General features: G+C 38.3%; 1 protein-coding gene and 1 long non-coding RNA gene across 2 annotated transcripts; one reads left to right on the forward strand and one right to left on the reverse strand.

The window, feature by feature from the left end:
* Positions 1 to 135: 135 nt before the first annotated feature.
* LOC146457043 (uncharacterized) lies at positions 136 to 18,481 on the reverse strand. The gene is made up of 6 exons (XR_014858627.1): positions 18,404 to 18,481; positions 18,122 to 18,300; positions 14,025 to 14,107; positions 12,352 to 12,418; positions 8,324 to 11,718; positions 136 to 436 (listed from the first exon to the last, which is right to left on the reverse strand). It is a non-coding gene; the product is annotated as an uncharacterized LOC146457043 (long non-coding RNA).
* On the forward strand, positions 4,420 to 7,095 carry LOC146457044 (uncharacterized). Its single transcript, XM_085092428.1, has one exon. It carries the CDS (start codon positions 4,425 to 4,427, stop codon positions 6,321 to 6,323), a length of 1,899 nt encoding a protein of 632 aa, XP_084948554.1. The 5' UTR covers positions 4,420 to 4,424; the 3' UTR covers positions 6,324 to 7,095.
* Positions 18,482 to 20,655: the final 2,174 nt, after the last annotated feature.

The following is a 20,655-nucleotide window of genomic DNA, read 5'->3' on the forward strand; positions in this document are numbered from 1 at the left end:
ACACTTTTTTCACAAAATGTAAAAATACAAAGTTTGAAAAACAAGGCTGTCAAAATCTTGTTACCATGCAAACATCAAGTCACATGAACAACTAGGTGTCAAAGCAAATAATTTGCTTTGAGAACAATTATTGTTGTCAAATAAATTTTACTGACAAAGCAACCTCTAATTAACTCAAACAAACAAGTGACTGAACACTTAGTAATCATGTCAAGTTTTCTTGAAAACTGAACACGGAGAATTAAAAAAATGGCCTGAATTTTTCAATGAGGAATCAAGCCTAGACCGACTTGACAACCCAATTGCAAACTAGCAAGGAAACAATATTTATATTAATAAACAATGAGAATGATATAGTATTTTCACTCCAAAATTGAGTACCGCAAGTTTACATCTCTTGCCAAAAAGATACAAATGGCTACAGATTTTACAGAACCTGTATTGACGGTAAATTTTTTCCATAACTCTAATGAGAACAATCATCCTTAACTTTTCACTGGAAAAATTATTTGAGCCTGACCTAAATATCTGATGAAAAATGACAGACCACGCTGAAAGATGTGAAAAATGAATTAAAGCGTACACAATTTTTATTTAAGAAATTGTAATTTCTTAGGCCCAATTTTCAAGTTGTAAGTCACATTTGAATGGCATCAAATTTAATACAAGCTTGGCCCAGAAAGAACTGGCTAAATGTGCAGTAAAATAAGCTCAACTGAGTCACACAGACAACAAGGTACTACTCTTTACAGAAGAAAAAATAAAGCAGGCCTTAAAGTCAAACAGAGAGCACATTCGATTCTTCTCCTGATTCTTAACTGTAACTTGACTTGCACTCAATGTAACTGAAAACTGACAAATGCTAAACGTTTAAAATGCGAACAGACTCAGGAATGTCCCACTAATGATTTTGCAAACCCTGTTCAGCCTAGTTGTTTTATTTTCCGAGTTCCTAAACCTGATAGTCCGGTAGCTAGGGTCAGAAATTTTGAGTTTCGTTCAACCCACGAGTCAGAAAAGGTTTGACACCGGATTTTGATGGAAAAAGACCTCCTGATTAATGCCAGCTAGTTTGTAATGTCGAATTGTGGTATAGGTTCCGAGTTAAGAGTATGTTTTATTGCGCACCCCACGGGATTAGCATGAAAACGAGGCCAGTTCCCTTATCAGAGTTTACTTCTTTACTTATTGATTAAAATTATCACAAACTGCTAGTAAACCATTCTAATAATGAAATAAAGCTATGTGAGGCAATGGTGTCGATAAAACGTATCACGTGACTGATCACGTGACTAATATAAGGCCAAGATATTGTCTACAAATAAATTAAAATAGTGTCTCCATTGCTTTAGAATCGTAAATGTGAAATTTATAGGTTTCAATGATTGTATTTGTTCAGTTTTAACTATTTTCTATCATTTCATCTGACAAGGATACATTTCTAGGTCACAATTTGGCTATAACATCAGCTTTCCCTCAGGTTTTGAATTAACATGAAAACGAGGCTGATAAAGTAATAAGCGTTTCTCCCTTATTTCTTGGCCAAAGTCAATCGTGACATAATAGAAGTTGAACCATTACTGAATTCAAGTTACACTATTTATTTTCACAGCATCTGGTGTCACATGATTGATCACGTGACAAAGGTTTTAAACCACATTGTCTTAATTCAGATATAATATTATCACATCATTGGCTAGTGGTTGGCGTACGCGTGTGGTTTTCAAACGCTTTTCACACTTTTTACACTAAAAGCTAGTACTGTTGCCACATAACAGGGAATACAGTCACATTTGAGCTTCCTCTTCTCAGAAAGGGAAGCTAACTTAATAAACAAAATAATACTCAACAACAAAAGGAAAAAAACAGCACAACGTTGTATTTGAAGTTTTCCATTAACGTACTATAGAAATGCTTCATATGTAAGAACAAAACATACAAGAAAGTAAAGGAGTTGATTAATGTGTGTACATTTGATGCATGTCAAAGCATAAAGAAAGCAGCGGAAAGTAAAGGTGACGAGGACATGCTGCATGCTCTTCGTAGTATAAATGACGATCTCATAGCAGTGGAAGCTAAATACCACAAAAACTGCTTTGCTTTATATGTAACCAAGAAGACCTTGCATCAACATGAGAATGAGCAAAGTGAATCTCCACATGAAAGCGCGTTCCAGGAGATGACTAAAGAGATTTCCCCAGGACTGGATCAAGGAAAAGCCTATGACATGGGTTCGCTACTTACCAGGTACTGTGAAATCTTGGATGAAAAAGAAGTCCAAGGAGACAGCTACACAACGCAACGTCTGAAAGTACGCTTGGAGAAGCATTTTGGGGACAGCATAGTCTTTCACCAACAGACTGACAGAACTAAACCAGAGCTTCTCTACTCTTCCAGCATACAAGTTCAGGATGTTCTAAATGGATGAGCGCATTTAAAGAAAGCAAAGGAAAGAGAAAAAGGAGAAGATGAAGATGAAGATGGAACAAAAGAAAGAGATATTGCTCGTGTGGCAAGTTACATTAAAGCCGAGATAAGGAAATGCAAAGGCATCACGTCCAGGCCACTTGATGTGAGAGACATTAGCCAAGAGTCAACAAGAGAAGTCATACCAGACTCCCTGTATTGGCTAATACGTTTAATCATTAGCCCTGACGAGAAGAAGTTTTCAGACAGATCAAGTATGTGTACCAACATGATAGACGAACGACAGGTTCTGAGCATTGCACAAGACATCGTCCATTGTTCCACGAATGGTCGTGTGAAGCTTCTAAAGCACACAAGTCTGGCTATGTGTGTTTACCACCTGACGTCATCGAGAAATCTTGTAACACTGTTGAACAGGATGGGGCATTGTTATTCCTATGATGAGATGCGGGCTGTGGACACAAGCATTGCGTTAGAAGTACTAGCTCACGCAGAAGAACATGGGACTGTAATTCCCTCAAATATTTCACCTGGTCCTCTTGGCAAATCGCCGCAGACAACAATGACTTTACTGAAGAGACACTAGACGGAAAGAAAACAACACAAGCTACAACCATGATGGTGTACCAAAGGAAGGCTTTTCGTCCAGCTCCACTTCCAAAGGTACTTGCAGACCATGCGACTAGGAGGTGATCCCTACAGACAAGTTCCAGTTTGTACGAGATACAAGAATATTCTGCGCATGGTAGACGGCCTGCTGTTTCTTCCTATGTTGACCTGGTTAAGCAGGACTGGTACAAATGTGACAACGAGATCTTCTCTAAAGCGAGTCGTTCCGATGGGATCTGGGCACTACTTCGACTACACCCAGCAAGTTTCCGCGAAGCTTTGAATGCAGAAATAGGAGAGAAGCAGGCTCTTCCAAGCTGGAGTGGTTTCAACGCGATTCTCTTTCCTGACATGCCACAAGAAAGTAACATTGGCTATTGTCCAATGATAGATGGCGACTCAACTGAATTTAGTACCATCTACACAGTTCTAAAGCACGCTCAGATGATCAGCGCCACCTTGGGTCAAGAGGACACTGTTATCACCTTTGACCTCCTGATATACATGAAAGCCAAGCAAATCCAGTTCAGGTTTCCCGATGAGTTTTCTGATGTTGTCATTTGATTGGGAGGTTTCCATATTGCGTTGAATTTTCTTTCACTGGTCGGAAAGAAATACCTCAACTCAGGACTTGACGATCTTTTCATATAGTCCGGGGTATATGCTGCTGGTACCACGTCTGCTTTAATGAAAGGCAAGTCCTATAACCGTGGAGTACGAGCGCAGAAGTTGGCTATGGAGGCCTTCTTTCGGCTCATGTGGATGTCCTTTGTTCAGTGGTACAACGTCTGTCATGCAGAGGTACAGATTGAAGAAGAGGATCTGTTACAGAAAATTGCCGATGGCATCAGTGTGGTAGAGCAGAAGGGCGATGTATCACAGAAGGTTCAGCAACTGCAAGAGGAACTTAGTGAACTAGCAACCTTACTTGAAGTCTTCAAATCACAAACAAGAGCCAAGTCCAAGATGTTTGCATTCTGGGAACAGTACGGCGACATGATCAACATTCTCTTACAGTTCATCAAGGCAGAACGAACAGGGAACTGGGACTTGCATCTGTCCGCTGTCGCAACCATGGTTCCCCACGTTTTTGCCCTGGACAGGCCTAACTTTGCGCGATGGTTACCGCGGTGTATCTTGTAGACATGAATCAGCTCGAGTCGAAACACCCCAAGGTGCATCAGGAGTTCATTGCTGGGAATCATTCTATTAGCCGCTCTGGTCAGCCATTTTCTCAAGTTTCTACAGACATGGCTCTTGAACAGTCCATCAACGCCGATTCAAAGTCAAAAGGTGGAATTGTTGAGATAACGCAAAGTCCAGCAGCCCTGAACAGGTGGTTTCTAACTGCCCACGAGCGAGCGTCAATCACCACAGCTCTGAAATAAATGCATGGACTTCAAGACAGCGACAAAGTCCCACACAAGGAAGTGGCACCAAAGAGGGTACAGCGGGATGAGGATGACGTCAGGAAGCTGGTGAAATGCTTTACCTCAGGATTAATGACCAACCCTTTCAGTGAAGATACAGAGTCCATTGTAAACTTTGCCACCGGCATCGTTATACCGTCAGATGTTGCAGAAGGTCTTGTGAGTAGTACGGAGAGAGGTCAAGAGCAAATGACAACATTTGTAGAGAAGCGTGTCAACACAAACGTTGTAAATTTTTGGGACCCTGTTCCAAGCTTGAAAGTGAAGACCTTCAGTTCCATGGCAAAGAAGGTGAATGTCAAGGCTGCAGACGACAAGCTCATCACTGTTAAAGCGGACAGGGACCTCTTTGGAAGGCTTCTCATTGCTGCGAATGCACGGCGCATAAATCTGATGGAGGTTCTGAGCTACGAGTTGTCAACAGTGCCCTGTTCGCTTGCATATCAAGATGGAAGCCTTCGAAAAACCACGAAGAGTGTTCTGTCATCCATCATTGAGAAAGAGGTCAGTGTCGCCCCTCGCCTCCCTGTGTCATCACTAGAGACCGCCTATATCCTCGATGGAATGGCTATGGTGCAGATGACCAAGTCTGGCGGATCAAGCACATTTGGTGATCTGCCCTTGAAGTATTTTACCATATTCACAGCGCCACTGTCCCTTCACAACTCCAACTGTCTTGAATCTCACATTGTCTTTGACCAGTACATGGAGACCTCAATTAAAGCCGGAGAGCGATCAAGGAGGGGAGAATCTGCTGCTCTTGAAGTACAGATAGGTAGTCCTTTGACTCCAGTGCCCAGGCAATGGGGAAAATATATTTCCAACCCTCAGAACAAGGTCAACCTTTGTGACTACTTAACGAAATCACTGTGCAAGCTTGGACAAGAAAGGTTACCAGAGAACAAGAAACTGGTCATCGGAGGAGGTTTAAAGGACGGAGAAAGATGCGTAATGATTACAAGAGGCCACTGCTGTGATATGCCAAATCTCAAGTCTGACCACGAGGAGGCGGATACCAGGTTACTTCTTCACGCCAAGTACGCATCCACTCCAGAAACACGGATCGTCATTCATTCTCCCGATACAGATGTTCTCGTACTGAGTGCAGCTCATTTTGACCGTCTTGGCTGCAAGGAACTGTGGTTTCGTACTGGCGTGAAAGATCGGCTCCGACTAATTCCAGTACATAATGTCTCACAAGCATTGGGTCCGACCATGTGTGATGCTCTTCCCGCCCTCCATGTTTTAACTGGCTGTGATTCCACAAGCTCCCTTGCAGGCATTGGGAAGAAGAAAGCCTGGGATGTGCTAAGACGCAATCGTGCTCACCAGGACAGCTTGATTCTCTTCGGACAGACACAAGAACTGGATGTCACAACAGCTGCCAAATGCGAGCAATTCGTATGCGACCTCTACCCATCCTCGAAGAGGACACCAAATGCTGCTGACGAGCTGAGGTATCTTCTCTTTTGTTTGAAGAAACAGAAAAACGAGATGCCACCGCCAACCTCCGACAGTTTGCTACAGCACATGAAGCGTGCAAACTATCAGACATATATCTGGAGACACTCGCTTGATGCTATGCAAGATCTGAATTCACCAGAGGGACATGGATGGGAGAAAGAAGAAGACATCTTGAAACCAGTGCTAATGACGAAAGAGCCGGCACCGAAAAGTCTGCTGGAGCTCACTACCTGCCAGTGCAAGAAATCTGAATGCCGCACTAATTGTTCTTGTAACAATGCTGGCCTTTCATGTACGGAATCCTGTGTATGTATGGCAGATGAGAGATGCCAGAATCCACATGGTGCACCATTATACTGCAGTGAGAGTGACAGTGAGAGTGATTCAGATTGAACGGGCTGATATTCGGCAAGCGTAACGGTCAAATACAGCTTCTCATAGATGTTTAAAGGTATTAAGCTCACTACGTGTTCATTTGTAACCTTCATTTCTACGTTGTGGAAAAATGTTTGAAAAGAAAAGCAGTGAGGAAGCATGTGTCATCACTCAGGATTTCAGATTCTTTACTGTGATTTTGTAAATAGTTACATAAATGTCACGTGATCAATCATGTGACACCAGATGCTGTGAAAATAAATAGTGTAACTTGAATTCAGTAATGGTTCAACTTCTATTATGTCACGATTGACTTTGGCCAAGAAATAAGGGAGAAACGCTTATTACTTTATCAGCCTCGTTTTCATGTTAATTCAAAACCTGAGGGAAAGCTGATGTTATAGCCAAATTGTGACCTAGAAATGTATCCTTGTCAGATGAAATGATAGAAAATAGTTAAAACTGAACAAATACAATCATTGAAACCTATAAATTTCACATTTACGATTCTAAAGCAATGGAGACACTATTTTAATTTATTTGTAGACAATATCTTGGCCTTATATTAGTCACGTGATCAGTCACGTGATACGTTTTATCGACACCATTGCCTCACATAGCTTTATTTCATTATTAGAATGGTTTACTAGCAGTTTGTGATAATTTTAATCAATAAGTAAAGAAGTAAACTCTGATAAGGGAACTGGCCTCGTTTTCATGCTAATCCCGTGGGGTGCGCAATAAAACATACTCTTAACTCGGAACCTATACCACAATTCGACATTACAAACTAGCTGGCATTAATCAGGAGGTCTTTTTCCATCAAAATCCGGTGTCAAACCTTTTCTGACTCGTGGGTTGAACAAAACTCAAAATTTCTGACCCTAGCTACCGGACTATGAGGGGCACTTTGTATCTGCCCCCTTCGTCACTTCAAGAGCATTAAGACTATGACAATGAAGCCTGGACGGTAAATTATATGCCCAAACTGTTTCCTTTAGTGCTCAGAAAATGGGACAATAAGGTCACTTGACGTGGCAATTACGTGACTGTTTATTCCCAGCCATCGTCTTGAGTTCGGCATTTTCGATTTTTTAATTTCATGGCCAAAACCTCAGAAGAGCGTTCAAATTGACTCAAAAATAATCAAAACCAATAAAAAAATCTAAATTAAAATGGGTTTTAAAACATGTAAACGTAACTAAGATACATTTTTTTGCCAAAAGGTAAAAAAAAGTTCGAAAAACGAGGCTGTCAAAATCTTGTTGCCATGGAAACATCAAATCACATGCACAATTAGGTGTCAAAGCAAATTGTTCTCAGATAAATTTTACTGACAAAGCAACCTGTAATTCTGAAATTTCCAAGTAATGAAAACTAAAATCTGTTCAACTGAAACAAACTCGTGGCTGAAAACTTAGTAATCATGTCTCTGAAATTCAAAGTTTTCCTGCAGACTGAACCAGAGAATTTAAACAAACAGCTCAAAAATGGCCTGAATTTTTCAATGAGGAATCGTGGCTAGATCAACTTGACAACCCAATTGCAAACTAGCAAGGAAACAATATAAATTTATATTAATAAACACTGAGAATGATATAGTATTTTCACTTCAAAATTGAGTACAACACTTAATCAAAGATTACTAGACATCTGTACTTCGATTTCGATTTTGCAATATTCTAAGATAAGAAATAATACTGTTTTGCAACGCAAGAATTATGGTCATTTCACTCTGTTTAACTTTATTTTTGTGTGTATTTATGTGTGTTTGTTCTTGTGTCCCTGACCTTAACATTTAAATATCTTTTCTTACAGCTGGCTGCCTGGCATTTTTAACTTCTAGGTTATTTCGGGCAGCCAGCACCCCTTTCATCTATTCTATGTATATATTTATATTTTCTATTGTAATTATAATGGGGTGGAATAAAGTATTGTTGTTGTTGTTGTTGTGGTTGAGTACCTCAAGTTTGAATCTCTTGCCAAAAAGATACAAATAGCTACACATTTCACAGGACCTTTCTCGACAGTAAGTTTACTCTGTGCTCAAAAGAAAACAATCATCCTTAACTGTTCACTGGAAAAATGAATTGAACCTGAACTAAACACCTGATGAAAAATGAAATTGTCATTTCTTAGGCCCAATCTTCAAGTTGTGAGTCACATTTGAAAGGCATCAAATTAAATATTTTTTTAATACAAGCTTGGTCCCGAAAAAACTGGCTAAATTTGCAGTAAAATAAGCTCAACTGAGTCACACAGACAACAAGGTACTACTCTTTACAGAAGAAAAAATAAAGCAGCCCTAAAAGTCAAACAGAGCACATTTGATTCTTATCTGTAACTTGAATTGCACTCGACATAACTGAAAACTGACGAAATGTAAACGTTTAAACTGGGAACAGACTCAGGAATGTCCTGCTAATGATTTTGCAAACCCTGTTCAGCCTGGGATGTTTTTTTTTTCCAAGTTCCTAAACCTGATGGGCACTTTGTATCGGCCCCTTTCTTCACTTCAAGAGCATTAACATTGTGACAATAAAACCCGGGGGGGGGGGGGGGGTAAATTATATGCCCAAAATGTTTCCTCTAGTGCTCAGAAAATGGAACAATAAGGTCATATGACGTGGCAATTAAGTGATTGATTCTTCCCAGCCGCCATCTTGAGTTCACCATTGTCGATTTCTTGATTTCATGGCCAGGACCTCAGAGAACCATTCAAGTGGACTCAAAAATAATCAAAATGAATAAAAAAATCTCAAAGGCAACAATGATACACTTTTTCACAAAAGGTCAAAAAATACAAAAAACTAAAAACAAGGCTGTCAAAATCTTGTTGCCATGGAAACATCAAGTCTCGTGAAGCAAATTGTTCTCAGATACATTTTAAGAAACGTCTGCAACTTTTGCAGTGTTTTTTTAATATTGAGAAACTTATCAATGCTCAAAGTCAGTGCAGGCACTTTGTACCCCCCTCCCTGCAAACCAGGCTGAAAAGGATCAATATTGCATGCATGGAAATAGACCAGCTTAAGTCACTTTGGAATCATGTCTCAATCCTAATCTTCGAACAGACATGTAACAATATTCAATGATCAATAGATGAAAATACATTACAAAAGTACTGACGAATGGTCTATGAAATAGCTGGTCTCCCTAACATATCGAAAACCAGCCAGTTTTAAACATCACTTAAATAGCTTTCTTATCAGGCATGTAAACTGACCAGGAAAATCAGTATGACAAAAACTGACAGACTGATAAACAGACACACACAACAAAAACACTGAAGAGTGCAGGGTAAACTTAATTCCCAACATGACCTTACAACAGTAAAAGGAACCAGAAAATCCTTAGATTTATGAAAGCAAGACAACAGGCCAACATAACAAGCCAACTGCAACAGCTTGTTACACAATGGCCCCAGGCAGCCAGTAAATTTATGGAGAAATCATCATGATGGTTTTTGAACTTTACTCTCTATAGCCCACTGAGGTAGAAAAAGACCAGAAAATCCCTAAAAGTCCAGTCTTGAACTCAGTAAACATCTAAAGACAAAGATCAAAGAGACAAAGATCAACAGGCTAAATTAAATTGAAACAGGGTTGATCCGCAGATTGCCTGACATTGGGTTTCACTTGATATAGTGCGATGGAGTCTTAAATTCACACTGACTGACAGATGACATTTGGCCTACATGTAACTCTGAGAACGTAAATATTATTTCAAATTTAACCAAAAACTAACATCATCATCATTCTTGGGCAAAACCGAGATAGAATTCATCACTCCGCACAACGAATCTTTGTTGTTCATTTGAAAAATGTCTAAAAATATTATTTTACCGTAAAATTATGTCTCAACTCCTTTAGTGAAAGCTGAAATTTTAGTAAAAACAACTAATTAAGAATCACTTAGAATCAATCCTAAACACCAAAATTTTATTAAAAGCTGACTAAATTTTTCAATGCGGCCTGCAAATACATGTAGTTTTCGTAAAAAATCGTAAGTGATGTTCAACTCCACATTCTAACAACATGAAAGCAGACAAAGGAGAAGCTTTCAGGAGAAAATCATTTCAAATGCCAGAACTTGTCAAAACAGAAAAAGCTGTCCAATAAAATAAATAATTAAAATAAATGAAAAAAGCTTGTTCGTCTTAAAATCCTTATTCAGTGAAAAATGGCAAAAGGACAATATTTAAACTTTAGGCAGGACAGAGAATAGACCGATAGATCTGTCATTTTTAAACTTTTTAAATATATGTTTTACATCCTAACAAACCACTAAAAAAAAATTCAGTAAAACCAGCCTAACTGGAAACACACAAATGTCCTGTTCACCATATATATTTTTACTGATAAATTGTTCTCCATCGCCAGTTGAAAGTCTGACAAATTACTTCTTGAAATGGTACAAGCCGTTTTAAAAATTCTGAACACCCTTTTTACAGAGAATGCATTTCTTTCTGAATACCATTTTCACAGAGAATGCATTTCTCAACATGAATTGAATGCAAAATAGTGTACACTTAAAGCTGCACTAAGAAAAAATTTTTAGCCTTAAAATATTGAAAATAAGACAGCATTTCAACATCTATTCAAAATGCACTAAATTCAATTTACAGATTCTACACAGAAAACTACTGTATCAAGGAGTAGCAAAGAGAAATATTGTTTTAACTTTAAGATTGTGCTGGATTGGCCATATTTTGGGATGAGGATAAACGGACAATCTTTTTTAATCATTTGTTATCGTAAAGATCATTGCATAAAAGGGTAAGCCATTCTTTAGAAAAGAGAAAACAAAACGCCTGATAGTTTCATCACAAAATCCTAAACTGTGACCTTTCATATGAAACATGGTGCTGTTTATTAGTTCTAACTTTTTGGATGCGCAATTTCTGCTTTCCATTTTCTCTCCTGAAAAATGATATTCGATACTGGCTTCTTTATATCTGTGATTGCACTGTATCTTGAAAACAAAAACTTTGTTGTAGTTGTTTGGCTGCCTATAAAAAACGGAAACGAAACTGGAGCATAAACTACCGCATTTACTCACACGCCTAGGCCATATTCCTGTGGTTACCCTAAGCTGCATGCACATCCCAGCTATAACCCCTGTCCCCACATTTTAACTGCAGCATGTAGATGTAAATGCTGGACTATTAATTTTGCAAGAAAAACAAAATATACAGATTTGCTTGCATCTAAGCTGCATTCTTTTTAAACTTTAAACCTTGCATTGTATTTTGTTCAAATTCGTATGGCATAACCGTGAGTAAATACGATAGTTTTATTGCGCTTCTTAAAGTAAAATTAGTTTCTCTACCTCTACTTGGTTGCTTGCCCAGTTACAGAGATGATCATCTTTGCTGCTTGTTTGAATCTGACATCTGAAAGTTCCTTGGATCCTTTATAGAAAGAGAACAAAAATATATCAATCACTAAATGTAGTAAGACAAAGACAGCATTGCAATAAAAAGTTGAACTCTTTTGAGATGTGTAGGGTAAGCAATTTAAGAGTGTCTCAGTTTAACATGCCCTGTCTACGATGTATGTCGGATCTATAATTTGGTTATTTTGTGTTGCTAGTCTTAGATCGTATTCAATTGAACACATTTGGGATTAAAAGTAACAACCTCTATGTTTCTCTCTCTGGGTAAAGGATTTTTAGCAATTATTGTACGTAAAAAAAATATTCTTATTCTGGAATAGGGCCAATCGGACGCACATTAAACTACAGTGGTGGCGTTGGATTGTCCATATGCTGGAATAAGAATAAGCTGGATAGCTGTTAGATTTCTCACTCTAAGTGAATTTGGGAATTTCCAAACTTTTGCTGATACACGATAATTTAACACTGCTTTGTATTCCAGTAACTCCAAAAATTTCTTATGAGGGATTTCTAGAAATCATTGTATGTAAATATTCCTATTCTAAAATAGGGCCAATTGAATGCAAACTAAGTGATTTTGCTTAAACAAACCAATAATGACTCGCCAAAGAGTAGTTATAAATTTCTATATTATAAATAACCAACTCACCGCTTTAGACAGTAATTTCTAGGTTGAAGCGTCTTTCATGACTTCTCATCCCTCGTCTGAAATTTACCTGGAGAGAAAGAATTAAATAGAGGATCAGCATCTGGAAGTGAAGTAGTAATGGACAGATCTGAAACACATGGTTTTTGTTACTCTCTTTCAGAGGTAAAGGTCAAGTCATGAGTAGTCAAAACCAACATAAAAGCTAAACCTGGTTCCTGTAACAAAAAATCAAAGGCTCCTGTGAGCCAACTCGTGAATGCAGAAGTGAATAGTGGTAACCGTACAACAGTGCTCGCATCAAACTACACTATGTGGACGCTATGCCGCATTGCGGGAATGCATTATCAACATGTATAAAGTTATTTGCTTAACGTGCAAACCAATATTATTAAATTACACACGCACTCTGATTCCTTTCGATATTTGAAGCAACGCAAAGATGGAAGTGTATGTCCTTCAGGTGGTTTTACATGGTTGCCAATCAACAAAAGAAGCATCCAGTTTTTATTCCCAGAACCTCTGTATTTTGTTTTCCTTGAGTCGTGTTCTTGCCGAATGAAACTTGATTCATGTAAACTATTTTGGTTGCCTAGCACGTGACCTAAATCTTGCCAGTCTTTTCAGCATGGTAATTCCTTTCCACATTCAAATGATGGCTTCTGTCAATGTTTTATAACATTGGAAAGAAGTTTCCAGTCTTGCTAAAGTTGTTATTTTGGCTGGATTCACATGAATGGAATTATAGAAATGTGTCAAGCATTAACTTAAAGGTACTCAGTAAGGTCGAGTAGAGTCTCAAGCAAATTTTCAGTGTTTAAGTTTGTTCTGGTGAATCAATCTTATCACTCATACTGGGCCCGAATGAAATTTATTGTGAAGTTTAAGTTTCCTATTTTACCCTTTAAAGCCTTTTGACACCCACGGAATAGACCATTTCCGACTTGCTTTGAACCCCCTTATGAAAACGAGGCTACGTGCAACGTTTTGTTATGAAAATTAGTTTTCATTCATATGCAAACAAAACTAATTATCATATGAAAAGTTTTGCACTTAGCCTCGCATTCATAGTGAGGTTCACAGCAACTCTGAAATGGCCTATTGCCTTGGATCTTTTAAGTTAATTGCACGTTTACATTTTGCAGCCGGAGATTTAAATGCATGAGGTGCTGCGTTCGGCTGTATGCAAATTCAGTGTTTAATACCAAAGGAAGATTTACTGCACTATGGATTTCCTATTCTTACACTCACAGCATTTGTTCGGATGGAATAAAGGCCATTTCTTGTTTTCAAATTGTTTATTAATTTTGACCGGTCAGTAAATCCCGAGGCTTGGTCATGGTCGCTTCAGGATACCAGGATACGTGTATTTTTTATAGGATCTGTCGCATCTGTTCCCACCACCAAGTTAAATTTAGGAATGAATCTGATTGGCTTTTAAAACCACAAACTAAGTCAAAATTCTTTGTTAATGAATCGGCTTCTGATTGGTTAAAAAACCTTGGGTGGCCCCTGTTGAAGTCCTTGCACTGTAATGGACCACACGAAAGTTGCACTATAACCCCAAGAAGGTTTAGAGCCTATGTACAAGTATTTCAGCCCCTTCTCTTACTTGAACCCTGTTTTTTCATGGCAATCTTTTTGCATAGCTCTGTAAGTGAAATAAGTTTCCTTACCTGTGGTTGTTTATAATCCTGTTTCAGATGATTTTAGGCTCTGGTTGCTTGCTTGATTCTGGCATCTGAAGGTTTCTTAAATCCTGCACAGAAATATAGTGTGGGTTTAATAATATAACTAGTCAGCTATTGAAAATTAGAAAGTTCAGAACTGATCTACAGTAATTTTTCATGATACACTTGGCACCAAAAGCCCCATTCACACTACAGAAAATTTTTGGCACAGCATGGACAAAAATGGTACGTGTAAAAAAAAGAAAAAGAGGTTCAGCTTGGGTAAATTTTGCAGTGTAAATGATTTTGCCAAACTAAAATTTCACCCGTGCTCGGTCCTTCTGAAAAGGGAGTCCGAGCATGGGTGAAATTGGTACGCGTTCCCAAAAACATGATTGACCATGCCAAACCAATTTTTTCCTGACGAGCCTTTGTCACTTTGGTCAGCACCATTTGTTGGAGCATGTGTAGTAATTTGGTGGGCCCTGCAACAAGCAAGTCCCAAGAAAATCTCGCGGTCACTCTTGGAAAGAAAATGAAATAAAGGAATACAGTCCTTGTCCATGAATACTGTTTCCAGCATCTCAAACAAGTGGCCACTGCATGTTAACATTCAAAATCATCACTCAATGGGACAGTTACAAGCCAGCATTGCTGCCATTACAATGAACATTTTGTATCTTCGCCATTTTTTATTATTCTGGAAAGAAGAACAGGAAGAGACTGATTTCTGACGTCCCTGCAACAAGATGTGTGGCCTTTCTAGAAGTAGACAACCCCAAATACTTCTTGTCCCCCATGTTTGAATGAAATAAGCCATTTGCCGCAATGCGCCCTAAGGAATAATTGCGTACATTACCCAGGATGTTGAGCCTTTTACCTGCACCAAAACATTTTCTCACACCGCTTAGCACGGCAGAAAAAAAAAATGTGTAAACAGGACACCAGTGATACATTTTTTGGTACGCGTACCATTTTTATCCAAGCCGTGCTAAACATTTTCTGTAGTGTAAATGGGGCTAAAAGTGATGTTTTGTATAGGAATCTGAGACAAACTGACACAGTTAACAAATAAGGCACTACTTGCATTAGTACTTGATTCCTATTGGTCAAGACTGTAATGACTAAAGTACTCCACCAGTTCCAGTTTTGAATTAGCTGGTGTTTTAAGTTTAACTACATATACAAATTAGTTATTTTATAATTTTGTCAATAGTTTATCTTTCAACATCTGCTGACCCCCCAAAACAATAATCCTCAAGTATTAGGGGCAGGTCGTATTGGAAAATAAATAACAAATTAATAACTAGTGGAGATGCGCTTGAAAGAATCTGGGCTGATTCTGGCAAGGAAGAAAAATATTCTGACTCAGAATTCAACAAAGACGATGTTGACAAGGAGATGACAGATTTGTCATTAAATGAGAGTCTAAATAGCAAGTTCAAGTTCATAAAATACATGACACTCAGAATTAATTTCAGCTTGCTAACTTATTTAAAAAAGTTTTTTAAAAAAGCCCACACAGCGGTGAAAAAGTGGGCCTGCAGTAAAAGGGTTAACTTTAAAGAGTAAAAGCAGAATCCAACATGGATAATGTTTGTGGAATCCGCAAAAGTTTCATTTATTTAATTGTCTTTTTTAACTCTAATTTGTACTGTTGTTCCACAAGCCCCCCCCCCCCCCCTCCACCAAGATTCTTTTTTTTTTTATAGAGTTAAGTAAATTTATTTATACATAGTTAGGTTAAAGCTACATGTTGAAGCTTGTGGGGCCATGTAATCAAACAAATATTTTAAACAGAACAGAAACTCTTTAAAAATCCCAACTGGCAGGGAGGCTTACCAGTTGGCTATTTACAAAGCATGGTGAGGATTTGAACAGGGGACTACCCCAAAACAAATCCAAGCTAGCGATCAGGGCCGGGTTGTTCGAAAGCCGATTAACGCTAATCCACGATTAAAAGTTAACCGAGGTTTTCATCTCGCTAATTAAAAATGATTTTAAAGGCTCATTTTAAGCTAATGGTAAAGAAAAGTCTAAGGCAAGACTTAGGGACAAAAATCTTCTGGACGAAACCTTATGGATTAGTAAATATACTCTAATCAAAGTTCACGTTAACCCAGGATTAGCTTAATCGGGCTTTGAACAACTGGGCCCAGAGAGGAGACTGCCCATGCCTGTAACAACTCAACCATATCACCCATCAATTGTCGTGGGGAACCGAGTAAAGACATTGGCCTTGCTTTCTCTTTGCCTCACTTTTATGAAGTCCTACAGTGCAGACACAGACACAATGCAGGCATTTAATGTATTTTTTTTCTAGGAAAGTCTAAAAGTGCACATCTTTGCCATTGTTATTCAATTATACCATAGATATCACAGCACTAAAGCTTTCATTAGCAAAAGAACATAAGCGGTGTTAAAGCAAAACGAAACCTGACTTTGCGAACATTTTGTAACACATGCTAAGGGTTCATTTCTTTCACTTTTTGACAAAGAAATGGCATTATCAAGATCATTCATGATGAGCAAAGATAATGTGCTTTGTTTACTTGCATCATTGAAATGAAACTCATATGTAATTAACTGCAGTAATAAATGCAGTGAAATGTTCTTATGTATGTGTATGTTTCTTTTTATTTTAAGTCCCATCAAATACACTTAGATTGTATGAGCTTAAATTGACACTTTCTGTAGTGATAAGTAGGCAATGTTCTTCCTCGGTAGAACTGGTCTAACACAAAGCATTTATACTTCAGTGAAGAAATTATAGTTAGAAGTGAAAGCCACAGTCTCTCACTTGAATTTGTATTTTGCTTCTCCGTTCAAGTTCAATACATAAGGACAAAGTTCATACCACCATTATGGACATGAATTGAGGGCAAACACATATGTAAAACAGCAATAGGAGTGCAAAAAAAAACCCAAAATGTGTCATGCTTCTCCATGCAAAATAATGGTGAATCGTTAAGTGCAAAGCATGCATCAACTCGTACCCAGATATACATACTAATGTGGCCATGCACAAACAGTACGCCAACACGAAAAAAGGAAAAATCAGAGCAGAAACCTTGACTTTGTTGCCGCACCAGCACAAGTGAATTTGATCAATCAAAACTCGAAATTACTAACTAGTGATAAAGCGAACTCGAACACGAACCTAGCAGACACAACTAGCGATCTAACAGCGTGGAGACGCGAACATGATACTCTTATTGAGCCATCCCTGTTATTAATTAACCTCAATAAAAGAAAATAGAAGTGACAACAATAAAATGAGTAAAAAACGCAACAAAGGGAAAACTGGGTGCCCAGGCACCAAAGGTCATACAAAAGGTTGACCTTTATGGTATGTGGTAAGCTGTCTGAATCTTCTTGTCGCACCAAATCTAGGACAGGTCTCTTTTACACGTCACATTCCACAGGTTACAAGTACAAGTCACTGTTGTACTTGTACCGTATAACCATAAGTAACAGTTAGCGTGCCCTAGGCTTGAATTAGATTTTTAGCATGGAGTTTAGGGCTAGGAGACCCTGTTAAGCTTGTTTATATATACATTTATTGTCACAGTGACATACAGTTGTGACCAATGACCTATAAAATAACCCTGCCGCAAAGTTGGACTTAATTGAATAAGTACATGAAAGGTATAGCATATGAACTAGGCCTAAGTCACTGTCACGTTTACACGTTAGCCATAGTTTGGTATATACTCCATGGGAGAATGCCATGGTTGCCCCGGTATATAATATATTATAATATATTCCATACTATACACACCTTTACAGGGTTATACACATATAGGAGTTTGAATCCATAAATTCCAAAATAAGTTTAGACCACGACTAAACATGCTAACATAATTAGTTATAAAACACTTTAAAATTATTTTGTTGGTTCAACAATGTTGGAACGTTTAACATACCGTATTACATGCTGTTTGACCAATATTGTATTATATATGTTAAAAATAAAATGAAGCTGAGCCACGCGTCCGACGTTCTTTACATACAGCAAATGTTTTCGTTGTACAACAATCAGTGTTGGATCGTTCAGCTTAACTTATGTCGAACATGGGAAATTCTAACCCTTAGTAACTTACCGGCCAACTCTCCGTTCCTCATATAAGCTCATGATTTGTTAGACAGCCAGTCCTATTAAACCAATGCAGGAGAAAGATTTCTGTCCATGGAGCAGGTAAACAGTCCTTTTCGTGAATGACAAGCGGACATATTGATTATGAGCTGATACGCACGTGGTGCTTCAGGGAGCTCATAAAGCCTTTAAAGTGAACAAAAAATGATCGCTCATATTAAAAACCAGTACATGAAAATGAGAACAACATAACAGAGGCCTTTTAGGAAGATTCTGAACAAAAACTTGCCTGTTTTATAACGTTTTTTCAAGGAAGCTTTGTCCACAGCTTTCGCGCTCAAACTTGAACCTAGACGCCAGATTTCAATCCCATCGTGCGTTGGGAGCGGAGTGAGAGTTAACCAGTACACGTAATCGATGCTTTACAGATTTACTGAGTAGTCGATACTACCTTATTCGTACTAATTTTCGCGGGCACTTAATTTCGCGAATTTGGAACACGAATATTTCGCGAGCATTAATTTTGGCGATTTTGCAAAAAATGATAAAATTAGGGCATTTAATTTCGCGAAAATTGACAAAAGACAGACCAAGAAAACTGTTTTTTATTGAATGGTCACTTAAATAACGATTGATTTACAATCATGATTTGCAATTACGTAATAGAAATAGCATTGATAATCTAAATCAGACAAATCAAACAAATACTGCAAATCAATCAAATGCTGCTGCAATATTGTACTTTGAAATAAAAGTCAATTGTAAAAATATGATTTTAAATACCTATGCCACACAGTTCGATGACTGCACGAAAGATGTTTTGAAAGAGCTACATGTACAAGAAGAAGAAATGAGTGATTCGGATGAAGAAAGTGCTGAAGTAGAAGATAAATAGATTCTTGACAATTACCATGTAGCTAAAACAAAGTTAATCATTGATTAAAGCAATTATAGAAGTGTATTAAATTTCGCGTGTTTAATTTTCGCGTACCCTAATTTTAGCGAGTCTTTAATTTCGCGAAAATCGCGAAATTAAAGTAGTACGAATAAGGTACCCGGCTGGCAACTGATCAGCCGATCTTTACAACTGATTACTAGACTGGACAGGTTTATGGTCGATTGTCGATACAGATTGTTTAACGGTCTCCAGACAGTTAAAACTCTACAAACCTTTCTTAGTTTCAAGGTCAGCCTACGGCAAAACTAGTCTTAACGAATTGTGCGTAATCTAAATGAGGGATCAAGTAGATCTCCCAGAATGAAACATCCTGTAGTTGTAGCTACAGACGATATTAATTTCTTTTCCTCTGAAAGAAGCAAAACCGAGGACCTAATTCCTGAAAATTGAAACTTCGATTAGAAGAATTTATGAGACGCCTGGGGTCTAAGTTTAGTAACACACCATAAATGTCTAGTGTGCCTTCCAGGCGGTTTAATAGCACTCCGTAAAAACTAATAAACTCTTAAACTTACTTCTGGTGCCGTGGTAAGACAGCGCGTCAATCTCATTTGAAGACGGCTTCATCTTATAATAAGATAAATTTCATCTTATTCGTCCATAGTCTCCCTCGATGCCGTTTTTTGGGCTGTCACGCAACGCTCCCCCCAAAAGAAGCGGCTGCAGACATCCGAACAACATTCCTTTCCCACGTATTAAGGAGACAACCCAAAAAACAGCTGTGAAGGAGACTAATTGGTCCATCGGTTGCCGCGTTTCTTATAATTTCATTCTCCGTATTTATCTCTGCTCGGTTCCTGCGTTTCTCATAATTTCATTCTCCGTATTTGTCTCAGCTCGGTTGCTACGTTTCTTATAATTTAATTCCCCGTATTTGTCTCAGCTCGGTTGCTGCGTTTCTCATAATTTTATTCTCCGTATTTATCTCAGCTCAGTTGCTGAATTTCTCATAATTTCATTCTCCGTATTTATCTCAGCTCAGTTGCCCCGTTTCTCATAATTCCATTCTACGTATTTATCTCTGCTCGGTTGCCGCGTTACTCATAATTTCATTCTCCGTATTTGTATCTGCTCGGTTGCTGCATTTCTCATAATTTCATTCTCCGTATTTGTCTCAGCTCGGTTGCTGCGTTTCTTATAATTTCATTCTCCGTCTTTATCTCAGCTCAGTTGCCGCGTTTCTCATAATTTCTTTCTCCGTATTTGTCTCAGCTCGGTTGCCGCGTTTCTCATAATTTCATACTACGTATTTATCTCAGCTCAGTTGCCGCGTTTCTCATAATTTCAATCTACGTATTTATCTCTGCTCGGTTGCCGCGTTTCTTATAATTTCGTTCTCCGCATTTATCTCTGCTCGTTTGCCGAGTTTCTCATAATTTCATTCTCCGTATTTGTGTCTGCTCGGTTGCCGCGTTTCTCATAATTTCATACTACGTATTTATCTCTGCTCGGTTGCCCAGTTTCTCATAATTTCATTCTCCGTATTTATCTGAGCCCAGTTCTTGCGTTTCTCATAATTTTATTCTCCGTATTTATCTCTGCTCGGTTGCCGCGTTTCTCATAATTTTATTCTCCGTATTTCT

Source organism: Pavona decussata, unplaced genomic scaffold, assembly GCF_977016875.1.
Source record: "Pavona decussata unplaced genomic scaffold, jaPavDecu1.1 SCAFFOLD_249, whole genome shotgun sequence".
NCBI lineage: Eukaryota > Metazoa > Cnidaria > Anthozoa > Scleractinia > Agariciidae > Pavona > Pavona decussata.

Excerpts from the sequence above, each read along its gene's own strand:
- LOC146457044 (XM_085092428.1), top strand. The coding sequence starts at position 4,425 with ATGCATGGACTTCAAGACAGCGACAAAGTCCCACACAAGGAAGTGGCA.